This window comes from Chiloscyllium plagiosum, chromosome 6 (genome assembly GCF_004010195.1).
Source record: "Chiloscyllium plagiosum isolate BGI_BamShark_2017 chromosome 6, ASM401019v2, whole genome shotgun sequence".
Taxonomy (NCBI): Eukaryota; Metazoa; Chordata; class Chondrichthyes; order Orectolobiformes; family Hemiscylliidae; genus Chiloscyllium; species Chiloscyllium plagiosum.
Window position 1 is genome coordinate 114,845,869 of NC_057715.1, and position 17,987 is coordinate 114,863,855.

General features: G+C 43.1%; 1 protein-coding gene across 1 annotated transcript in view; it reads right to left on the reverse strand.

Moving 5' to 3' along the window:
- Positions 1 to 453: 453 nt before the first annotated feature.
- map6a (microtubule-associated protein 6a) overlaps positions 454 to 17,987 on the reverse strand; it is a 43,938-nt gene continuing 26,404 nt past the window's right edge. The window contains exons 3-4 of the mRNA XM_043692483.1: positions 8,461 to 8,695; positions 454 to 2,263 (exon numbers count right to left, since the gene is read on the reverse strand). Of these exons, the coding sequence (XP_043548418.1) occupies positions 2,066 to 2,263; positions 8,461 to 8,695 (433 nt within the window). The 3' untranslated portion in view covers positions 454 to 2,065. The remainder of the gene's footprint in view (positions 2,264 to 8,460; positions 8,696 to 17,987) is intronic.

A 17,987-nucleotide genomic window follows, 5' to 3' on the forward strand; every position in this document is an offset into this window, starting at 1 on the left:
CATCAGCTGCATTCGTGCCTGCAGCATTCACCTGGGCCAGTAGAATACCAGTTCAGTGACATTATGATTATGGATCAGCCTTGCCTTCTTCTGAGAATTGCCTCCCAATCTGGAGAGTATCCATGGCAAGCTGTTTAGGAGGGGAGATAGAGAGAAACAGATCAAATGAGAACGAGAGAGGAGCACAGAATTATAGAGAGAGAAGGGTAGATACAAAGAAAGAGAGAGGCAGATAGAGAGAAAATGATGAGTAACACACAGTTGGAGGAATGTACACACAGGGACTCAAAAAAAGAGTGGTAGGCTGAGAAATGAGATAGAGAGAAAAAGATGGACAGTGAGAGACATAGATTATGAGATAGACAAGTGACACAGGGAAACAATGGAAACACAGAAACCTACAGAGAGTAAGACACTGATAGAAGGAGATTAAGAGAGAACGCATTGAAAGTGTTCACAATTTGCATTTATTGGTAAATAACTGCAAGCAAAGGTCACAAAGCACATCACAATCAGGAGCTTTACACTTACGTTAATTGATCATTCCCATTGCCACAACATGAATGAAATAGCACCAAGTGTGGTGTCCCCAGCACAATCAACGGAAAACTATCGGCGTGTCCGCAACAGGGTCAGGGCCACGTGGCATTGAGGAGAAACTTCCCATCATGTCGAGGAACCAATGGTAAAAAATGTATAATGCAGTCCTTCATTGCTGAGGTGACAGGGAGTGTTGCAGGAGTGGAGACATATGCAATAGAACTGTTCCATGTGCTCATGTGTTTCCATGCTCACATTAGTTTTACATGTGTTGAATGTTACCTGTGTGTGGGCACACACACACACAGGAGGGCTCTTGCGGCACATTGGTAATGTCCCCATCTCTGAGCCAGGAGGCCCAATTGTAAAGATCTCACACATACACAGGCTTCGGCACTAATGAGTGAGTGAGTAAGTGAGTGAGTGAGAGAGAGGACATCTAAAAATATATAAAGTGGGAAATGTGTGTTGCATCAGTCATTGCTCAATCAGGCCCTTTATACGACCACCTCCAGGATGAATCATAAATAAATCTACTTCTCCCTTGTCAATTTCAGCAGCCTACTAATATATACTACTCGGATTTATTTTACTAATTACAGAAGCGGTTCATTCTTTCTCTGACTTCAACATCTTTCTCACCTCCAACTCACTTCTGTCTGGTTTCTGTACTAAAAGATGAATGGGCCATAAACACAGACCCATAAAAAGACCCCAATCAGATTCCAAACCACCTTTTGTTGGGTCTTCTCTCTTTGCCACTGACTAGACATAAAAGGAGGCCCTCATGGTGTTTTTCGAGGGGCAGTGAGGAGGGGGAGGAAAGATGTCAGAGGATTTGAATGAGGGTGATTCTTAATTTTAATGTTGGTGCCAAAGTCCACCCCCTGGACTCAGCTTTAAGACCTTCAGAATGCTGAATGAGGAAGGTAGGGGATGATCAGCACCCAGGACTGAAATTGCGGACTGGAATCTATTCAAATTTGGATGGTTATTATAAAAAACCTAAGAGCTACCCAGGAGTAAACTAAGGGATGGACCAAATCAAGAGGAGCAAGTAATTTATGTGGAGAATCAAAGTGGTGACTTTGGGTTGTTCTGCACACATTAGGTGCAGGAGATCAGATGGTTAACAGCTGGATCCAGTAGATCAATAAAGTGAAGTCACTTCTTGTTGCTGTCTTGTTATATAGATGATTAGTGTTGCAGCTATTACTCTCACAGTGCCCAAGATGGTGATTATCAATTCTCGGTCATCACCGAGAATAATCTAGGTATATTGCTGTAGCTATGGGATTCTGTGCTATAGAAGCTGTATTTGGTTATTGGGTTAGCAGGATTGTTGGACATTCTTTATCCTGTATATAGTAAATAGGTGAAATGGGGTATTGTAGCGAATTGATCTGTATTATTCAGAAGGGCTGCTGCATGGACTAAACGTGACCTCTGACCTTGTGCATGGTGGTGTCCCCGGCTGATGAGGAAGAGTCTGATTACTTGTTCCCGTGGCCCCATTTACAGAATGTTACTCTTTAGCCTCGGCGAGTTTATTGTTCATCTCCTGGCTCTTCGCTTCTTCCTCTGGCTTGGGGGCAGGAGCACTATCCGTCATTTTTTTCTTCACAGCCCGTCCCGATGTGCTCTGTTTCTCTTTGGCCTTTTTCGGCACTTTATGACTTGACGGTTTTTTTGGTTTCGTACTCTGGGTGCTTGGTTTATCCGGCTGAGGGCGGGAGGAAGAGAGGAAAATATTGAATTATTTACAAGTGCCACATGCAACTGAAGTTAGAATCATATAGCACAGAAGGAGGCCACCTTCCTGTGTGTACCAGCTCTTTGCAATTAGTAATGCTGGAAAAAAAGAAACATATTGGGGAAGTATTTTGTTTTTCTCCTACTAGGATGGATGCAAGAATGCAACTCTCAAGCAGGTGGGACAATGCTGCTCCTTTAACAAGGTAATATTGTCCTTGGTTTTCTCAAAAGGGGTTGTAAAAGGCATAGGTTCCGATTTGTCTGGGATAAGATCACTTGGATTATGGCTAACAGATACAGCCTAAGACAATAATCAGGGAAAAGGACTTTTACTTTTTTTTAAAAAACATTTGTGCAATGAAAGTGGAGTGGCCAGTTCTGCCGGTTCAGGGATTTTTTCGGTTTGGTTTTGTTTTAGCTGGGAATGCAGAGAAGCTGAGTGCTTCAGCAAATGATCCCTGGCTGATCCTCTCTGCAATTTCTCTCTCTCCTGTAAGAACCAATGTTTGAATTTGCCTTTTTGTCAAGGGTTGCACTTATGGGATGTTGCAGGAATTCGGAACAGCTCTGTGTTAACTTAAGGGAGATATTATGTCAGTCAGGTTTTCAAATTGTTATTCGAAATTCTGTTTACTTTTGTTAGTGTTTCCTTCGGCAGTGTGTGAATAAATTCTCTTCTACTAAAAGCGAAGTGGTTTGACCACTCCTGGGGAATCCACCTTACATCTGCCCAAAACAACTAGACAAGTTACAGTCTGGGCTACCTTCTTAAAACATTTTGTGGGGATCCGGCCTGGTCCATAACAGGAGACAACAATTTACACTGTACAAAAGGAGTCATTCAGCCCCTCAGGCCTGCTCCATCGTGCAGTGAGATGGCAGCTGATTTCATTTTGTTCCCAACTGCACTTTCTCTGGTCGGTTTTTTTATTCATTTATAGGATGTTGGCATTGCTTGCTAAGCCAGAATTTATTTCCCATCCCTATTTGCTCAGAGGTCACTTAAGAGTCACCACGTTGCTGTGGATCTGGCATGACATGTAGGTCAGACCAGGCAAGAATGACACTGAAGCGTATTAGTGAACCTGATTGTTTTCCAACAATCGACAATGGTTTCATGGTCTTCATTAGGCTCTTAATTTCAGATTCTTTAAATTCACTTGTTTTTTTGCTTTTTATTCATTCACAGGACGAAGGTGTCATTGACCAAGCAGCATTTATTGCCCTGAGGGCAGTTAAGAATCAATCACATTGCTGTGGGTCTGGAGTCACGTGTAGGCCAGAATGGCTGTTTCCTTCCCTAAAGGACATTAGTGAACAAGATGGGTTTTTTCCTGACAATCAACAACAGATTCATGGTCATCATTAGATTTTTTAATTCCAGATATTGATTGAATTCAAGTTCCAACATCTGCTGTGGTAGGATTTGAATCTGGGTCCCCAGAACATTACCTGGATCTCTGGGTTAACAGCCCAGCGATAATTCCACTCCTGCTGTTATTAATTATTGACTAACAGGGCAGTCAGAAGTTAATAGACCTATGCCATTAAAATACTCAATGAGTCCGCCTAACTGCCCTCTGGGGAAGAGAGTTCCATACATATATGGTCTAGTTAAATTGAATAGAATTTGAATATAGCTGGAAAAAAGACACATTGACAAAGCTCTCATCTTGTACTCATCAGTGCACACATAAGAACGAATGCATGAAAACATGCAATTTGTAATTAGCCATGGTATGAGCTCGACTGATAATCTTCAATGGACTAATAGTGCTTCCCTTGAAATTTGGCATTCTTGTCTGTGTGTCCAGATGAGTGCAAGATGCAAGATTCCCCAAAGTGTCTCTTTGTTAGCACTACTCAAGTTCCACCTTATCATATCTAATTATTTCCACTTCACCCTGCTCTTTCCCCATTGTGCTGCAAATATTTCCTTTTAATTAATTATCCTTATACATTTAAAGTAAATTATTTAAAATGACCTTTTGAGATCGTCACTGAATGTGCCCTCACTACATGACCAAGCAATGAATTTCAAATCATTACAATCCACTTTTCATCTCCCTAAAGTTCCTTCATAAATTATCTTAAATCTGTGACCTGCAGTTACCAATCCTCCTGCCATTGAAAGAAGCTTCCCCCCTTAACTAACACTGCTCTAAGGAGAACAGCTCCTGTATGCTTTTGCAGATTGTGTGTATGTATGTGTGACAATAACTAGTTGCATTTAAATTGCACCATTTTATCATGGAAAGATATGTCTCTGAAGATGCTTGAGAGAGCAAGGGAAGAGAAGAACTGAGAGGATGGTTAAATGTTTGGTACAATGTGGTTTTCAGAAACCGAAAAGCAGATGGAGCTGATAATATTTAATTAGGTTTGGAGGAGGCTAACAGGTCATTGAGCCTGTTCAACTATTCAACTAGATGATGACTGAAGTGCATCTCAACTTCAGTTCCCAATCTCAGGTGCGCATCCATACCAAGGGAAGGAGGAGCAAGTGGAACAGATAGTGAGGGTGCACAAAGAAGACGACAAAGAGAATGTTAATGAAAGTAGAGGTGTTGCATTTGGTTAGGCAAATCAGGGCAGGACTTATACACTTAATGGTAGGGTCCTGGGGAGTGTTGCCAAACAGAGTAGTTGAGAAAGTGTTTGGTACACTTGTCTTTATCGGTCAGTGCATTGAGTATAGGAGTGGGATGTCATGTTGTGGCTGTACAGGACATTGGTTAGGCCATTTTTAGAAAACTGCATTCAATTATAGTCTCCCTGCTAAAATAAATATGTTGTTTAATTTGAAAGGGTGCAGAAAAGATTTACAAGGAATTTGCCAGGGTTAGAGGGTTTGAGCTATAGGGAGAGGCTGGAAAAGCTGGGGCTATTTTCCCTGGAGTGTCAGAAGCTGAGGGGTGATGTTGAAGAGGCTTATAAAATCATGAGGAGTATGGATAGGGTAAATAGACAAGGTCTTTTTCCCAAGGTAGAGAAGTCCAAAACAAAGAGAGGAAAGATTTGAAAAGGCCGTAAGCGACAACAGAGGGTGGTGTGTGTATGGAATGAGAGGAAGTGTGTGAGAGGAAGTGGTGGAAGTGGGTACAAATACAACATTTGAAAGGCACCTGGATGGGTACATGAATAGGAAGGGTTTAGAGGGATATGGGTAAAATGGGGCTGGATATATTGAGGATATCTGGCCAAATGGACCTAAGATTCTGTTTCTGTGCTGTATAACTCTATGACTCTATGAGTGATATAAATAAAGAGTAGGTGTTAATGGTATTAATGGAAGGTGTCAACAGCAGAAAATAGGTCCACTTTGCTGAGTGCAAGCAAGGCAACATGTGTCGTTTCACCTCCTCCCTCCTCACTGTCCAGGATCCCAGTACACCTTTAAGATGAAGCAACATTTTACGTGCAATCCTTTCAATCTAGTCTACTATATTTGCTGCTCATAATACAGTCTTCTCTACATTGGTAGTACCAAACGCTTTGTGAAACAGTGATGCTCTGTCTGTAAGAATGACTCTTCCAGTTGGCATGAGGAGGAAGTGAGGACTAAGATGCTGGAGAGTCAGCAACGTGGCTCTGGAAAAGCACAACAGGTCTGGCAGCTTCTGAGGGGCAGGACAGTTGATGTTTCAGGCATAAACCTTTCATCACCCCTTCCAGTTGCCTGTCATTTCAATAAACTATCTTGTTCTCATGCTAAAAGTTTTGTCATTGAGTCATAGAGATGTACAGCATGGAAATAGACCCTTCGGTCCAACTCATCCTTGCTGACCAGATATCCTAACCTAATCTAGTCCCATTTGCCAGCACTTGGCCTACATCCCTTTAAATCCTGCCTATCCATATACTCTTCCAGATTCCTTTTAAATGTTGTAATTGTACCAGCCTCCACCACTTCTTCTGGCAGCTCATTCCATACACGCACCACCCTCTGTGTGAAAAATTTGCCCCTTAGGTCCCTTTTAAATCTTTACCACCTCACCTTAAACCTATGTCCTCTAGTTCTGGACTCCTCCACCCTGGAGAAAAGACTTTGTCTATTTACCCTATCCATGCCCCTCATGATTTTATAAACCTCTATAAGGTTACCCCTCAGCCTCCGATGCTCCAGGGAAAACAGCCCCAGCCTATTCAGCCTCTCCTATAGCTCAAAATCTCAACTGACAACATCCTTGTAAATCTTTTCTGAATCCTTTCAAGTTTCACGACATCCTTCCTATTGGAGGAAGCCCAGAATTGCACACAATATTCCAAAAGTGGCCTAACCAATGTCCTGTACAGCTGCAAAATGACCTTCCAACTCCAATACTCAATGCACTGACCAATAAAGGAAAGCATACCCCTGGACTTACTTTAGCATTCCAGTGAAGCCCAACATAAGCTGGAAGAATATTGACTCACTTTTCATTTAGGCACTTTACAATCTTTGGGATTCAACATTGAGTTCAATAACTCTGGGCCACAAACACTGTGCCCCTGTTTCAATTACATTCCCTGCCCAGTATTTTGTTGGCATGGATGTGCTCTCAGCAGAGGTCACCTATTTCCTAATAGTGACATCTATCTTTGACACCTATTCTTCACCTAGATTATTCCTCTGTTATCATTGGCACTTCCTTTGGCTTCTGCTTTGGGAACTCTCACCATCTGTTCCATTTATTCCTCCTCCCATTTTGGCAACATTATAGAAACCATCAATGTCTCGCCACCCAACCCCACCTTCAGTTCCGAAGCACAATCATTGCATTTGAGACGTTCAATCTATTTCTCTCTCCCCAGATACTACCAGACCTGCTGGGTTTCCCCAGCACTTCTGTTTCAATTCAAATCACTCGTATCTTCAGCACTTTGGTTTTATTTGAGTGTTTATTGCCCTTATGTTTGAGGATGCAATTGTTCCCGTGCATCTTTTGGAGGGTGACAGAACCAGATTTCCATTCCCCTTTGTGTGATATAATGTTGTCTAGTTTCAGTTCTGGATTCAATTTCAAGATTACACTCTGTGGTTTGTGACTGTTTCCTGACTCCCATCTTGACCTGTACCTCCCCACTCCTCCCCACATCACCACTCCCCACCCCCCAACACCTCCACCCCCTGACCCAGCAGAGAAAATAATTTCTCTATTATCTATTGTTTACAATTCCAACATCATTTCCAACATCTCAGTTAGATCAATTTTCAGGCACCTGGACAAAAGAGAGTAGAGTCTAATCTGTGTAATCTGGTCTCCTTATTTACACCTTTAAACTCCAGTGTCAATCTGCCTTGCATTCCCTCGAAGCTGGGTCTTACCTTCCAGAGGTGTATGGGCTCAGAACAAAACTCAAATAATAAGGCATTAGAAAATCATAAGACACAGCAGCAGTCGGCAATTTGGTCCATCGAGTCCATTCTGTTGTTCAATGAGATCATGGTTGAACTGAAAATCCTCTACTCCATTTTCCTACCATTTCCTCCTAACCTTTGATTCACTGACTGATTAAAAATTTGTCATTCTTAGACTTGAATATACTTAGAGTCATAGAGTTGTAGAGATGTACAGTATGGAAACAGACCCTTCGGTCCAACTCGTCCATGATGACCAGATATCCTAACCTAATCTTGTCCCACCTGCCAGCACCCGACCCACATCTCTTCAAACCCTCCTTATTCATATACCCAGCCAGGTACTTTTTAAATGTTGCAATTGTACTATGTTGCAACATCCTTCCAATAGGAAGGAGACCAGAATTACATGCAATATTCCAACAGTGGCCTAACCAATGTCCTGTACAGCCGCAACATGACCTCCCAACTCCCGTACTCAATACTCTGACCAGTCTCGAAAGCCCTCTGTAGTAAAGAATTTCATAGATTCACTATCCCCTGAGAGTAGAAATTCCTCTTCAAGTCTATCTTAAATGTGTGACACCTTATTCAGAGATAATGCCTTCTAGTGCTAGGCTCTCCCACAAAAGGAAATAAGTCATTCACATTTACCTTTTCAAATCCCTAAGAATCTAGCATGCTTCAATAAGGTCTCCTCTCATTGAAAATATTTGTCTGAATAAAGACATTGGCCAATTGATAGTGATTCCCCTTGATGCCCTTTCTCATGGAGGTAATGACATTGGAAAAGAGGCGAAAAGTGCTGGGATCTTTAGTTTTACCTTGGCAGGTTCCTTATAGGCTTCACTGTAGAGGCTTCGCATTTTCCTGCGTTCAGGGGCCTTGGTATCTGCTGTCCCGGGCCTGATAATCTCTGCCCGCTTGCTAAACTGCCCCCGGAAGGTGGTGTTATAGCTGGTTTCATGAGCCACCTTGGCCTCTGGGGGGTGGTACAGCTGCTTCGCTTTGACTATCTTTGTAGGTTTGACATCTACCGTCCAGGGTCTGAATTCGTTCCTGTAGAGACAGAGAAATTTCCATTTGTTGCAGTTGAATTTAAGGAAAGAATATGAGGATGTTGGGAATTAAGAGCTGGAGCCAACCAGCTTCCACTGCCACTCACTAAGGCAAGGACTTACCTTCTCCCTCTCACCTGCTTGCACTCTCCCCACATATCGGTCTCCAAAGAATCTCTCCATCTCTGTCTAGAATCAGCTCAAAGCCCTAACATCCACAGCTCTCTGCAATACAGGCATCTAAAGATTCATAAATCTTTGAGAGAGGTCAGTTCTCCTCATCTCAATCCAAAATGATTGATTTTCTTTATTGCGAATTTGTGACCCTTTTGTTCTAATTCCCAAGCAAGGACGAAATAATTTTTTACATGCTACGTTGTCATCAAATCATGGAATCTCCACAGTGCGGAAGCAGGCCACTCAGCCCCATCAAGTCCAAAACACCCTTCCGAAGAGCATCCCACCCAGACCCATTCCCCTATCCTATCCCTGTAACCCTGCATTTCCCATGGCCAATCAACCTATCCTGCATATCTTTGAACTGTTGGAGGAAACCGGAGCACCTGGAGAAAACCCATTGTCAAGTCTCTGTCATGACCGTTAAGAATTTTACAGGCATTAAAGGCTACTGCTCATTAAAATCATAGAGTCATAAAGATGTACAGCACAGAAACAGATACTGTGGTCCAACCCGTCCATGCCGACCAGATATCCCAACCCAATCTAGTCCCACCTTCCAGCACTCGGCCCATATCCCTCCAAACCCTTCCTATTCATATATCCATCCAAATGCCTTTTAAATGTTACAGTTGTACCAGTCTCCACCACATCCTCTGGCAGCTCATTCCATACACGTGCCACCCTCTGCATGAGAAAGTTGTCCCTTAGTCTCTTTCATATCTTTCCCATCTCACCCTAAACCTATGCCCTCTAGTTCTGGACTCCCCCGCCTCAGGGAAATGACTTTGTCTATTTATCCTATCCATGCTCATGATTTTATAAACTTCTATAAGGTCGCCCCTCAGCCTCCGGCGCTACAGGGAAAACAGGCCTAACCTATTCAACCTCTCCCTATAGTGCAAATCTTCCAACCCTGGCAACATTCTTGTAAAAGCGCAGCAGGTCAGGCAGCATCAAAGGAGCAGGAGAATCGACGTTTCGGGCAGAAGCCCTTCTTCAGGAAGGGCTTATGCCCGAAACGTCGATTCTCCTGCTCCTTTGATGCTGCCTGACCTGCTGCGCTTTTCCAGCAACACATTTTTAAGCTCTGATCTCCAGCATCTGCAGTCCTCACTTTCTCCTAACATTCTTGTAAAGCTTTTCTGAACCCTTTCAAGATTCAGAACATCTTTCTGATAGGAAGGAGACCAGAATTGCATGCAATATTCCAACAGTGGCCTAACCAATGTCCTGTACAGCCACAGCATGACCTCCCAACCCCTGTACTCAATACTCTGACCAGTAAGGGATGGGCCAAGTCAACACAATCTCTCCTCTAAAAGCCAGGGAAAAAAGAACACAATGCATAGGTGTAGACCATATGAGTATAGCAATTGGGAGGTCATGTTGCAGCTGTACAGGACATTAGTTAGACCACTTTTGGAATACTGCATACAATTCTGATCTCCCTTCTATAGGAAGGATGTGTGAAACTTGAAAGGGTTCAGAAAAGATTTACAAAGATGTTGGCAAGGCTGAAGGGTTTGAACTATAGAGAGAGGCTGAATGGGTTGGGGCTGTTTTCCCTTATCAGAGGTTGAAGGGTGACATTACAGAGGTTTATAAAATCTTGAGGAGCATGGATAGGGTAAATAGACAAGGTCTTTTCCCTGTGGTGGGGGAGTCCAGTACTAGAGGGCCTAGGTTTAAGGTGCGAGGGGAAAGATTTAAAAGGGACCTAAAGGGGCAACGTTTTCACAGAGAGCAAGGTGAGTTTATGGAATGAGGAAATGGTGGAGGCTGCTACAATTACAAATTTAAAAGGTATGTGGATGGGTATATAAATAGGAAGGGTTGACAGGGATATGGGCCAAGTGCTGGCAAATGGGAGTACATTAATTTAGGATATCTTGTCAGCATGGATGAGTTGGACCGACTGACTCCATGCCTCTATGTTTGCTCTGCCCTTCAATATTATGATAACTGATCATTAATTTTAATTCCGCTTTCTAATCTGTTACCTCATATCCTTCTTTTCCCTGGGAGAGTGGAATATATAGCCATAAATCTATTCAATAATGCAGCATTCACAATGACTACTTTGGTGAAATCCATAGAGTCACAATACCCTTTGAACAAAGAAGTTTCTTCTCATCTCTACACTCAATCCTTAGCTCCTTTCCCTGAGATTGTGACTCCAGGTTCTAGATTCTCCAGATATGGGGTAGAAACCTTTCAGTGTCATCCTGCTGAGTCTCTTCAGAACCTTGAATATCATAATTAACTCTACTCTTCCATGCAACATATTGTATAGGCTCAACACTACCGAGTCTCTGATTGTAAGACAACCACATTATCTCAGGTGTCAATCTATTGGACATTCACTGTACCACCTCCACTGCATTGATAACCTTCCTTCAATATGGAGACCAAATGTGCACACATTATACCAAATGTCTATGGAACACCTTGCCATAGAGAGCTGTGGGGGCAGAGTCCTTGTGTATATTTAGAGCTAAGATGGATAGATTCTTGACTAGTTGGGGAATTGTGAGTATTGGGGAAAGGGCAGGAAAGTGGACGTGAGGAATATTGAATCAGTCATGATATTATTGAATGGCTGAGCAGGCTCAAGGGCACAATGATCTAACTGGTACCTACTTCTTCTGGTCTTATGGTGTGGTCTCACCAAAGCCCTGTACAGTTACAGTAAGACTTAGGGGTGGCATGGTGGCACAGTGGAACGTGTCCAGTGGAGATTCACACGGATGATCCCTGGAATGACAGGTCTAACATATGAGGAACGGCTGAGGATACTGGGATTGTATTCGTTGGAGTTTAGAAGATTAAGGGGAGACTTAATAGAGACGTACAAAATAATACATGGCTTGGAAAAGGTGGATGCTAGGAAATTGTTTCCGTTAAACGAGGAGACTAGGACCCGTGGACACAGCCTTAGAATTAGAGGGGGTCATTTCAGAACAGAAATGCGGAGACATTTCTTCAGCCAGAGAGTGGTGGGCCTGTGGAATTCATTGCCACGGAGTGCAGTGGAAGCCGGGACGCTAAATGTCTTCAAGGCCGAGATTGATAGATTCTTGTTGTCTAGAGGAATTAAGGGCTACAGGGAGAATGCTGGTAAGTGGAGCTGAAATGCGCATCAGCCATGATTGAATGGCGGAGTGGACTCGATTGGCCGAATGGCCTTACTTCCACTCCTATGTCTTATGGTCTTATGGTCTTATGGTGGTTAGAACTGCTACCTCACAGCGCCAGGGACCCAGGCTTGATTCCAGCTTTGGGTGACTATATGGAGTTTGCACAATCTCCCAGTGTCTGTGTGGGTTTCCTTCGGGTGCTCCAGTTTCGTCCCACAGTCCAAAGATGTGCAGGTCAGGTGGATTGGCCATGCTAAATTGTCCATAATGTACTGGCTAGCTGGATTAGCCATGATAAATGTGGGGTTACAGGGATGGCGTGTGTCTGGGTGGGATGCTTTTTGGAGGGTCAATACAGATTAAATGGGCTGAATGGCCTTTTTCTGCACTGTAGGGATTCTTTGATTTATTCTTGTCTTCAAATTCCCTTCCAATTAAGGTCAATATGCTTTTACTTGCCTTCCAAAATGTTTGTTGTACCTGCACACTGACTTTCTGTGTTTCTTACCCAAGTACATGAAGTCTGTTTGAACATCAATCTTCACTCGTATTGAGGCCTTGCAAAATATAATTTCTACTTTTCTATTCTTACTACAAAAGTGAAAAAAACTTCCCCATTTGCCACTTGTTGCCTATTCTAACCTGACTACACCAGATTTCACCCTCTCTGTCTCCTCCTTACACCTCACATTCTCATCCATCTTTCTGTCATCATCATACTTAGATATATCATTTTGGTATCTCCCTCCAAGCCATGAACACAGATAAAGGTAAAGAGTAGGAATTTCAGCACTCAACCAGACAGAATTCCATAGCCTACAAGCTTGAAAGAGACCCATGCATCCCTACTCTCTGCTTATTGTCTGTTAAACAAGTTTTCTTTCATCTCCATTAGCCCTTACTGTGAACACTCATTGTGTGGTTCTTTATTGGATACTTTGTGGAAATCTGAATACTCTACAGCTAACCTACCCTTTATATACCCTACTAGTTTCATCCCTAAAAAAAACTGTAGAAATTGGAATGCAGGAAGGTGGATCTCATTAACTATGAGACCCCTGGTTGGGTTAACCTCAGTCAATCAGGGAGCCCTGGCTGACAGATATATACAGGAGATTCAGGAGGTCACTCAATTTAGGGCCTGACTGGTCAGAGCCCATGTACTGTGGGCATATAAACAAAGGGTGACTTGGTGACAGAATATTGACCTCTGGTCAGTTATTTCAAAAATGCAAATACATTACTTAACCATGATTTCCCTTCGGTGAAAATAAGTTGACTTTGTTTGATCAGACTATAACATTTTAGGTGCCTTATTACGATTTCCTTAAAGGAGGTTCCTGCATTTTCCAATGAAGTAGGTGTCTAATTGGCCTGCAGTTCTTGGTTTTCTCTCCTCCCCATTTCTCAATTAACTCTTGGAGTTACTCTTTCGAACTTCTAGTCTGCTGGGAGCATTCTTGAATCTGAGCAATTTTGCAAAATTATAACCAGAGTCACAGAATATTAGGATGAAGAAAGAGGTGCTCATCCACTGTACTTTTTTAAATCCAATTTTTCTCAATTATTTTTATAACTAACAAAAAAGCATTGAGACATTTTATGGTGCAGAATTTGCATATTATTGAAAAGAGAGACATTTTGTTAAAACTTTTCATCGTGCACTCATCAGGATAACTGCAAGAATGCTAAATCTCTGACAATTGCAACAAATTGGGATATCAGAAGAGTAGTAGAACATTATGGATGTATCTTTGAAATGAGCAGCATCTCAAATGGTACTTACCTGTTTCCAGGAAGGAATATAGTGCAGACAGGAGGAGGAGCAAGTTTGTATTCTCTAATGCTATTTTTTCAAGGTCGGGGGGAGAGATATAATAGAGTCCAGAGGGTATCTGGAATAGGCTGCCAGAGGGAGTGGTGGAGGTGAGTATAATGTTGTCATTTAAGAAACATTCGGACAGATATATGGATGGGATAGGGATGGAGGGATATAGACCAAACACAGGCAAATGAGACAAGATTATTGTGAACACTATACAGCAGGAACGAGTTGGGCCGAAGGGCCTGTTTCCATGCTGTAAGCCTCTATGAATCTATGACTACTTCAGGAGAACGTGACTGTGAACAACAATAGAGAGGATGAGAGTATTGGGGCAGCAAGAGGAAGTCAATGTTCCCCCTAAATCTAAGGAAGTCGACCATTCCGTTCACTACAATAACTTGAATTTATATAGTGTCTTCAATGCCATAAAACAAACCAATACCCTTCACAGGAGCATTATTCAACAACATTTGACATTGGGTCACTTAAAGAACTATGAGCCTGGGTGGTCAGACAGGTAGGATTTCAAGGGTGTCTTAAAGGAGGAGAGAGAGAAAGAGGGTTGGAGACAGGAGAGAGGGGAAATGTGAAAAGTGTTTAATTATGGTCTTTCCATCACAGTGACAGAACCAAAGAAAAGTTACAACACAGAAACAGGCCATTCGTCCCTTCATTTCTGTGCTGGCCAAAGAAGAGAGCCACCCATTATAACCCTACCATCCAGCACCAGGTCTGATACCTTGTAAGATGCAGCATTGGGTGGGTTGGTGGCACAGTTGGTTTCTTTTTTAAATCCAATTTTTCTCAATTATTTTTAATCAGTGTGTTTGGGCAAGAAGTGTCACACCTCAAGGGCCAAGTGGATCTTTAATTCAGGCCTTCTTTAGCCCAGAGGTTCCATAAATTTTCTATGCCTGTGGAACCTCACATTAAGATCAAAAGCAGACAATTGTAAAATCTAAAGGACCTGGCATGGTTCTCGCTGTTATGTACCAGAACGTGCAACCCACGCCGACTCCTCCCTCACCCCCTACCCCCTGACTCCCACCCCTCCACATGCCACATTGGCGTCTACCCGACTGTGTAAAACTGACCAGTTGTGTCTGAGTGCAACATCACAGGATAACTCTAACATGGCCATTTCCTTCCCCTTCTCCAAAACCATCATATTGTTGTATAGCACTAGCTCACCAATAAACTGTCCGTCAAGACTCAGTTCAGAAGACAACAGCGCCACACCACTCCACACTTGAATGTTTGCAACAATCCAGACAGGGTCACACCAGTTGACAGCAACTCCCTCAACACCATGACAGCATTCACCTGAGCTTGACACCTGGAATTCTTGTAAGGAGTGTGAGTGTGGTTGAAAAGGCCAGGATTTGTTGCCAATACTAATTGCTGGGGGCTATTTCAGAGGTGGTTAAGGGTCAACCACATTGCTGTGGTTCTAGAGTTGTATGTAGGCCAGTCTGGGTAAGGATGGCAGACTTCTTTCCCTAATGGGTTTCTACTACAGTCAAACAGCCAAATTTGACTGAATTCCTATCTTCACCATTTGCCATGATAGAGTCATACAGCACAGAAACAGCCTCTTCAGTCCAACCAGTCCATGCTGACCCATGTTCCCAAATTAAACTAGTGCCACCTGCCCGTGCTTGGGTAATATCCCTCTAAACCTTTTCCTATTCATGAACGTATCCAAGTGTCTTTTAAACATTGTGACTGTACCCACATCCATCATTTGCTCTGACAGTTCATTCCATGCATGACCCCCTCTCTGTGTAAAAATGTTGCTCCGCATGCCTTTCTTAAATCTTCCTCCTCTCACCCTAAAAATATGCCCCCTAGTTTGGAACTCCCCCACCCTAAGGAAAAAAGACCCTTGCTGTTCACCTTATAAATGATCCTCTTAATTTTATGAACCTCAATAAGGTTACCCCCCAACCTCCTTTGCTCCAGTGCCCTCCTCCCAAGACCATTAGTTTGGTTCGCTGGATTACCAGCTCAGAGATCTACTACACCACCACCTCCTGCATTGTAGTTACAGTTTCAGCACAAAAAGAGGCCATTTGACTCATCTTGTCTGTACTGGCTCCCTGGATGAGTAATTTAGCTGGCATTACTCCACCAAAACTTTATCAAACTTAGTTTTCAATTGGTACTGAAGTCTCAACAGTTGTGAAGATTTTGTGACCAACTAAGGGTCAAAGTCAAAATTGGTTGGAATTAAACCTGTCTCAAAAAAGGATATTTGTATTTGGGGAGGCTGTATTATTTGAGATTGTGTTTGAGTTCCTCCTTACATATGTGGCTGGGTTTGTGATTAAGAGTGGCTCTGGAATCTGTTCAAACAGACTGATTATTTATTTATTCCATGTTTTCACAGAACGTGGTGTCATTGGCTGGTCCAGTATTTCCTACCCGTCCCTTGAGAAGGTGGAGGTGAGCTGCCTTCTTGAACCTCTCCAGTCCACGTGCGGCCGGTAGACCCACAATGTCCTTAGTGAGAGAATTCCAGGATTTTGACCCAGTGACAGTGCAGGGAAGATGATATATTTCCAAGTCAGGATGGTGAGTGGCTCAGAGGGGAACTTACAGGAGGTAAGTGGTATTCCCATGTATTTGCTGCCTTTGTCTTTCTCAGTGGTATTGGTTGTGGGTTTGGAAGTTGCTATCAGAGGAAGCAAGGTGAATTTCTGCAGTGCATCTTGTAGAGGGTTCACACTGCCGCTGCTAAGGTGAGGGGGTGGGTGGTGAACGGTGAAGGTGGTGGATTAAGCAGGTGTTTTGTCTTGAATGATGTCAAACCTCTTGTGTGCTGTTGGAGCTGCACCCATCCAGGGCAAGTGGGGAGTATTCCATCACACTCCTGTGGATGGTGGGCATGCTTTGGGGAGTCAGGATAAAAGCCTCTGACCTGCTCTTGTGCCCACAGTATTTATATAGCTAGTCTGATTCAGTTTCTGGTCAATGGTAACCCCAGAATGTTGATAGTGAGGGATTCTTGTTAATTAGGATGGTGAACACAACGTTTGTCAGACTTGCCTTCATTGGTAAGACCATTGAGTGTTGGGATATCATGTTGCAGCTGTACAAGACATTGCTAAGGCCACCTTTAGAATACTGTTTATAATTCTGGTTGCACTGCTGTGTGAACAATGGTGTTAAACCTGAAAGGGTACAGAAAAGAATTGCAAGGATGTTGCTGGGATGGGAGGGTTTGAGCTATAAGGAGAGACTGGTTAGGCTGGGACCATTTTCCCTGGAGTGCTGGAGGCTCAGAGAGGACCTTATAGAAGTTTATAAAATCATGAGGGATATGAATAGGGTAAATTGACACGGTCGTTTCCCCAGGGTGGAGGAGGCCAAAACTAGAGGGCATAGGTTTAAGGTGAAGGGGGAAGGATTTAAAAGGGACTTGAGGAGCAACTTTTTCACACAGAGGGTGGTATGTGTATGGAATGAACTGCCAGAGGAAGTGGTGGAGGCTGGTACAATTGCAACATTTAAAAGGCATCTGGACGGGGCATATAAGTAGGAAGGGTTTAGAAGGATTTGGTCCAAATGCTAGCAAATGGGACTAGACTTCTCCAGGATAACTGATTGGCATGGACGGGTTGAACCAAAAGGGTCTGTTTCCATGACGTATGACTCTATAACTCTGAATTCCATTCAGTTTTCTGAGATTCAGCAGAATAGGAGTGGCATGGTTGACGGTTAAGTGTGTGGGCCCAATGCCAAAGGGCGATGGTCAGATGCTCTCTTGATAGAGGGGTGGTCATTGCCTGCACACAGTGATCCAATCATCAGCTGATGTAATTACACATCTGATTCACCAATGTCCTCCATGCATCTAACTCTTACCTGCTCCCTGAAATGACCTCTCAGTTGAAGGGCAATCAGGGGTGGACAAAAATTGTTGGTCTTGCCAGCAACACCCAAACCCATGAAAAAAAAAATGCAATTCTACTTGCACCTAATTAAATGCATTTTGAATCTGTGGTTGCTATGGTAAGACTTAAACTCATGTCCCTAGGTCATGAGATCAATAACAGTACTACCACAACACCACATCTCCCATCTCCATGTTTACCCTAAGAAGGTAGCCACTGCAGTGAAGTCAATGTTGAACTTGACCCAGAAACCAG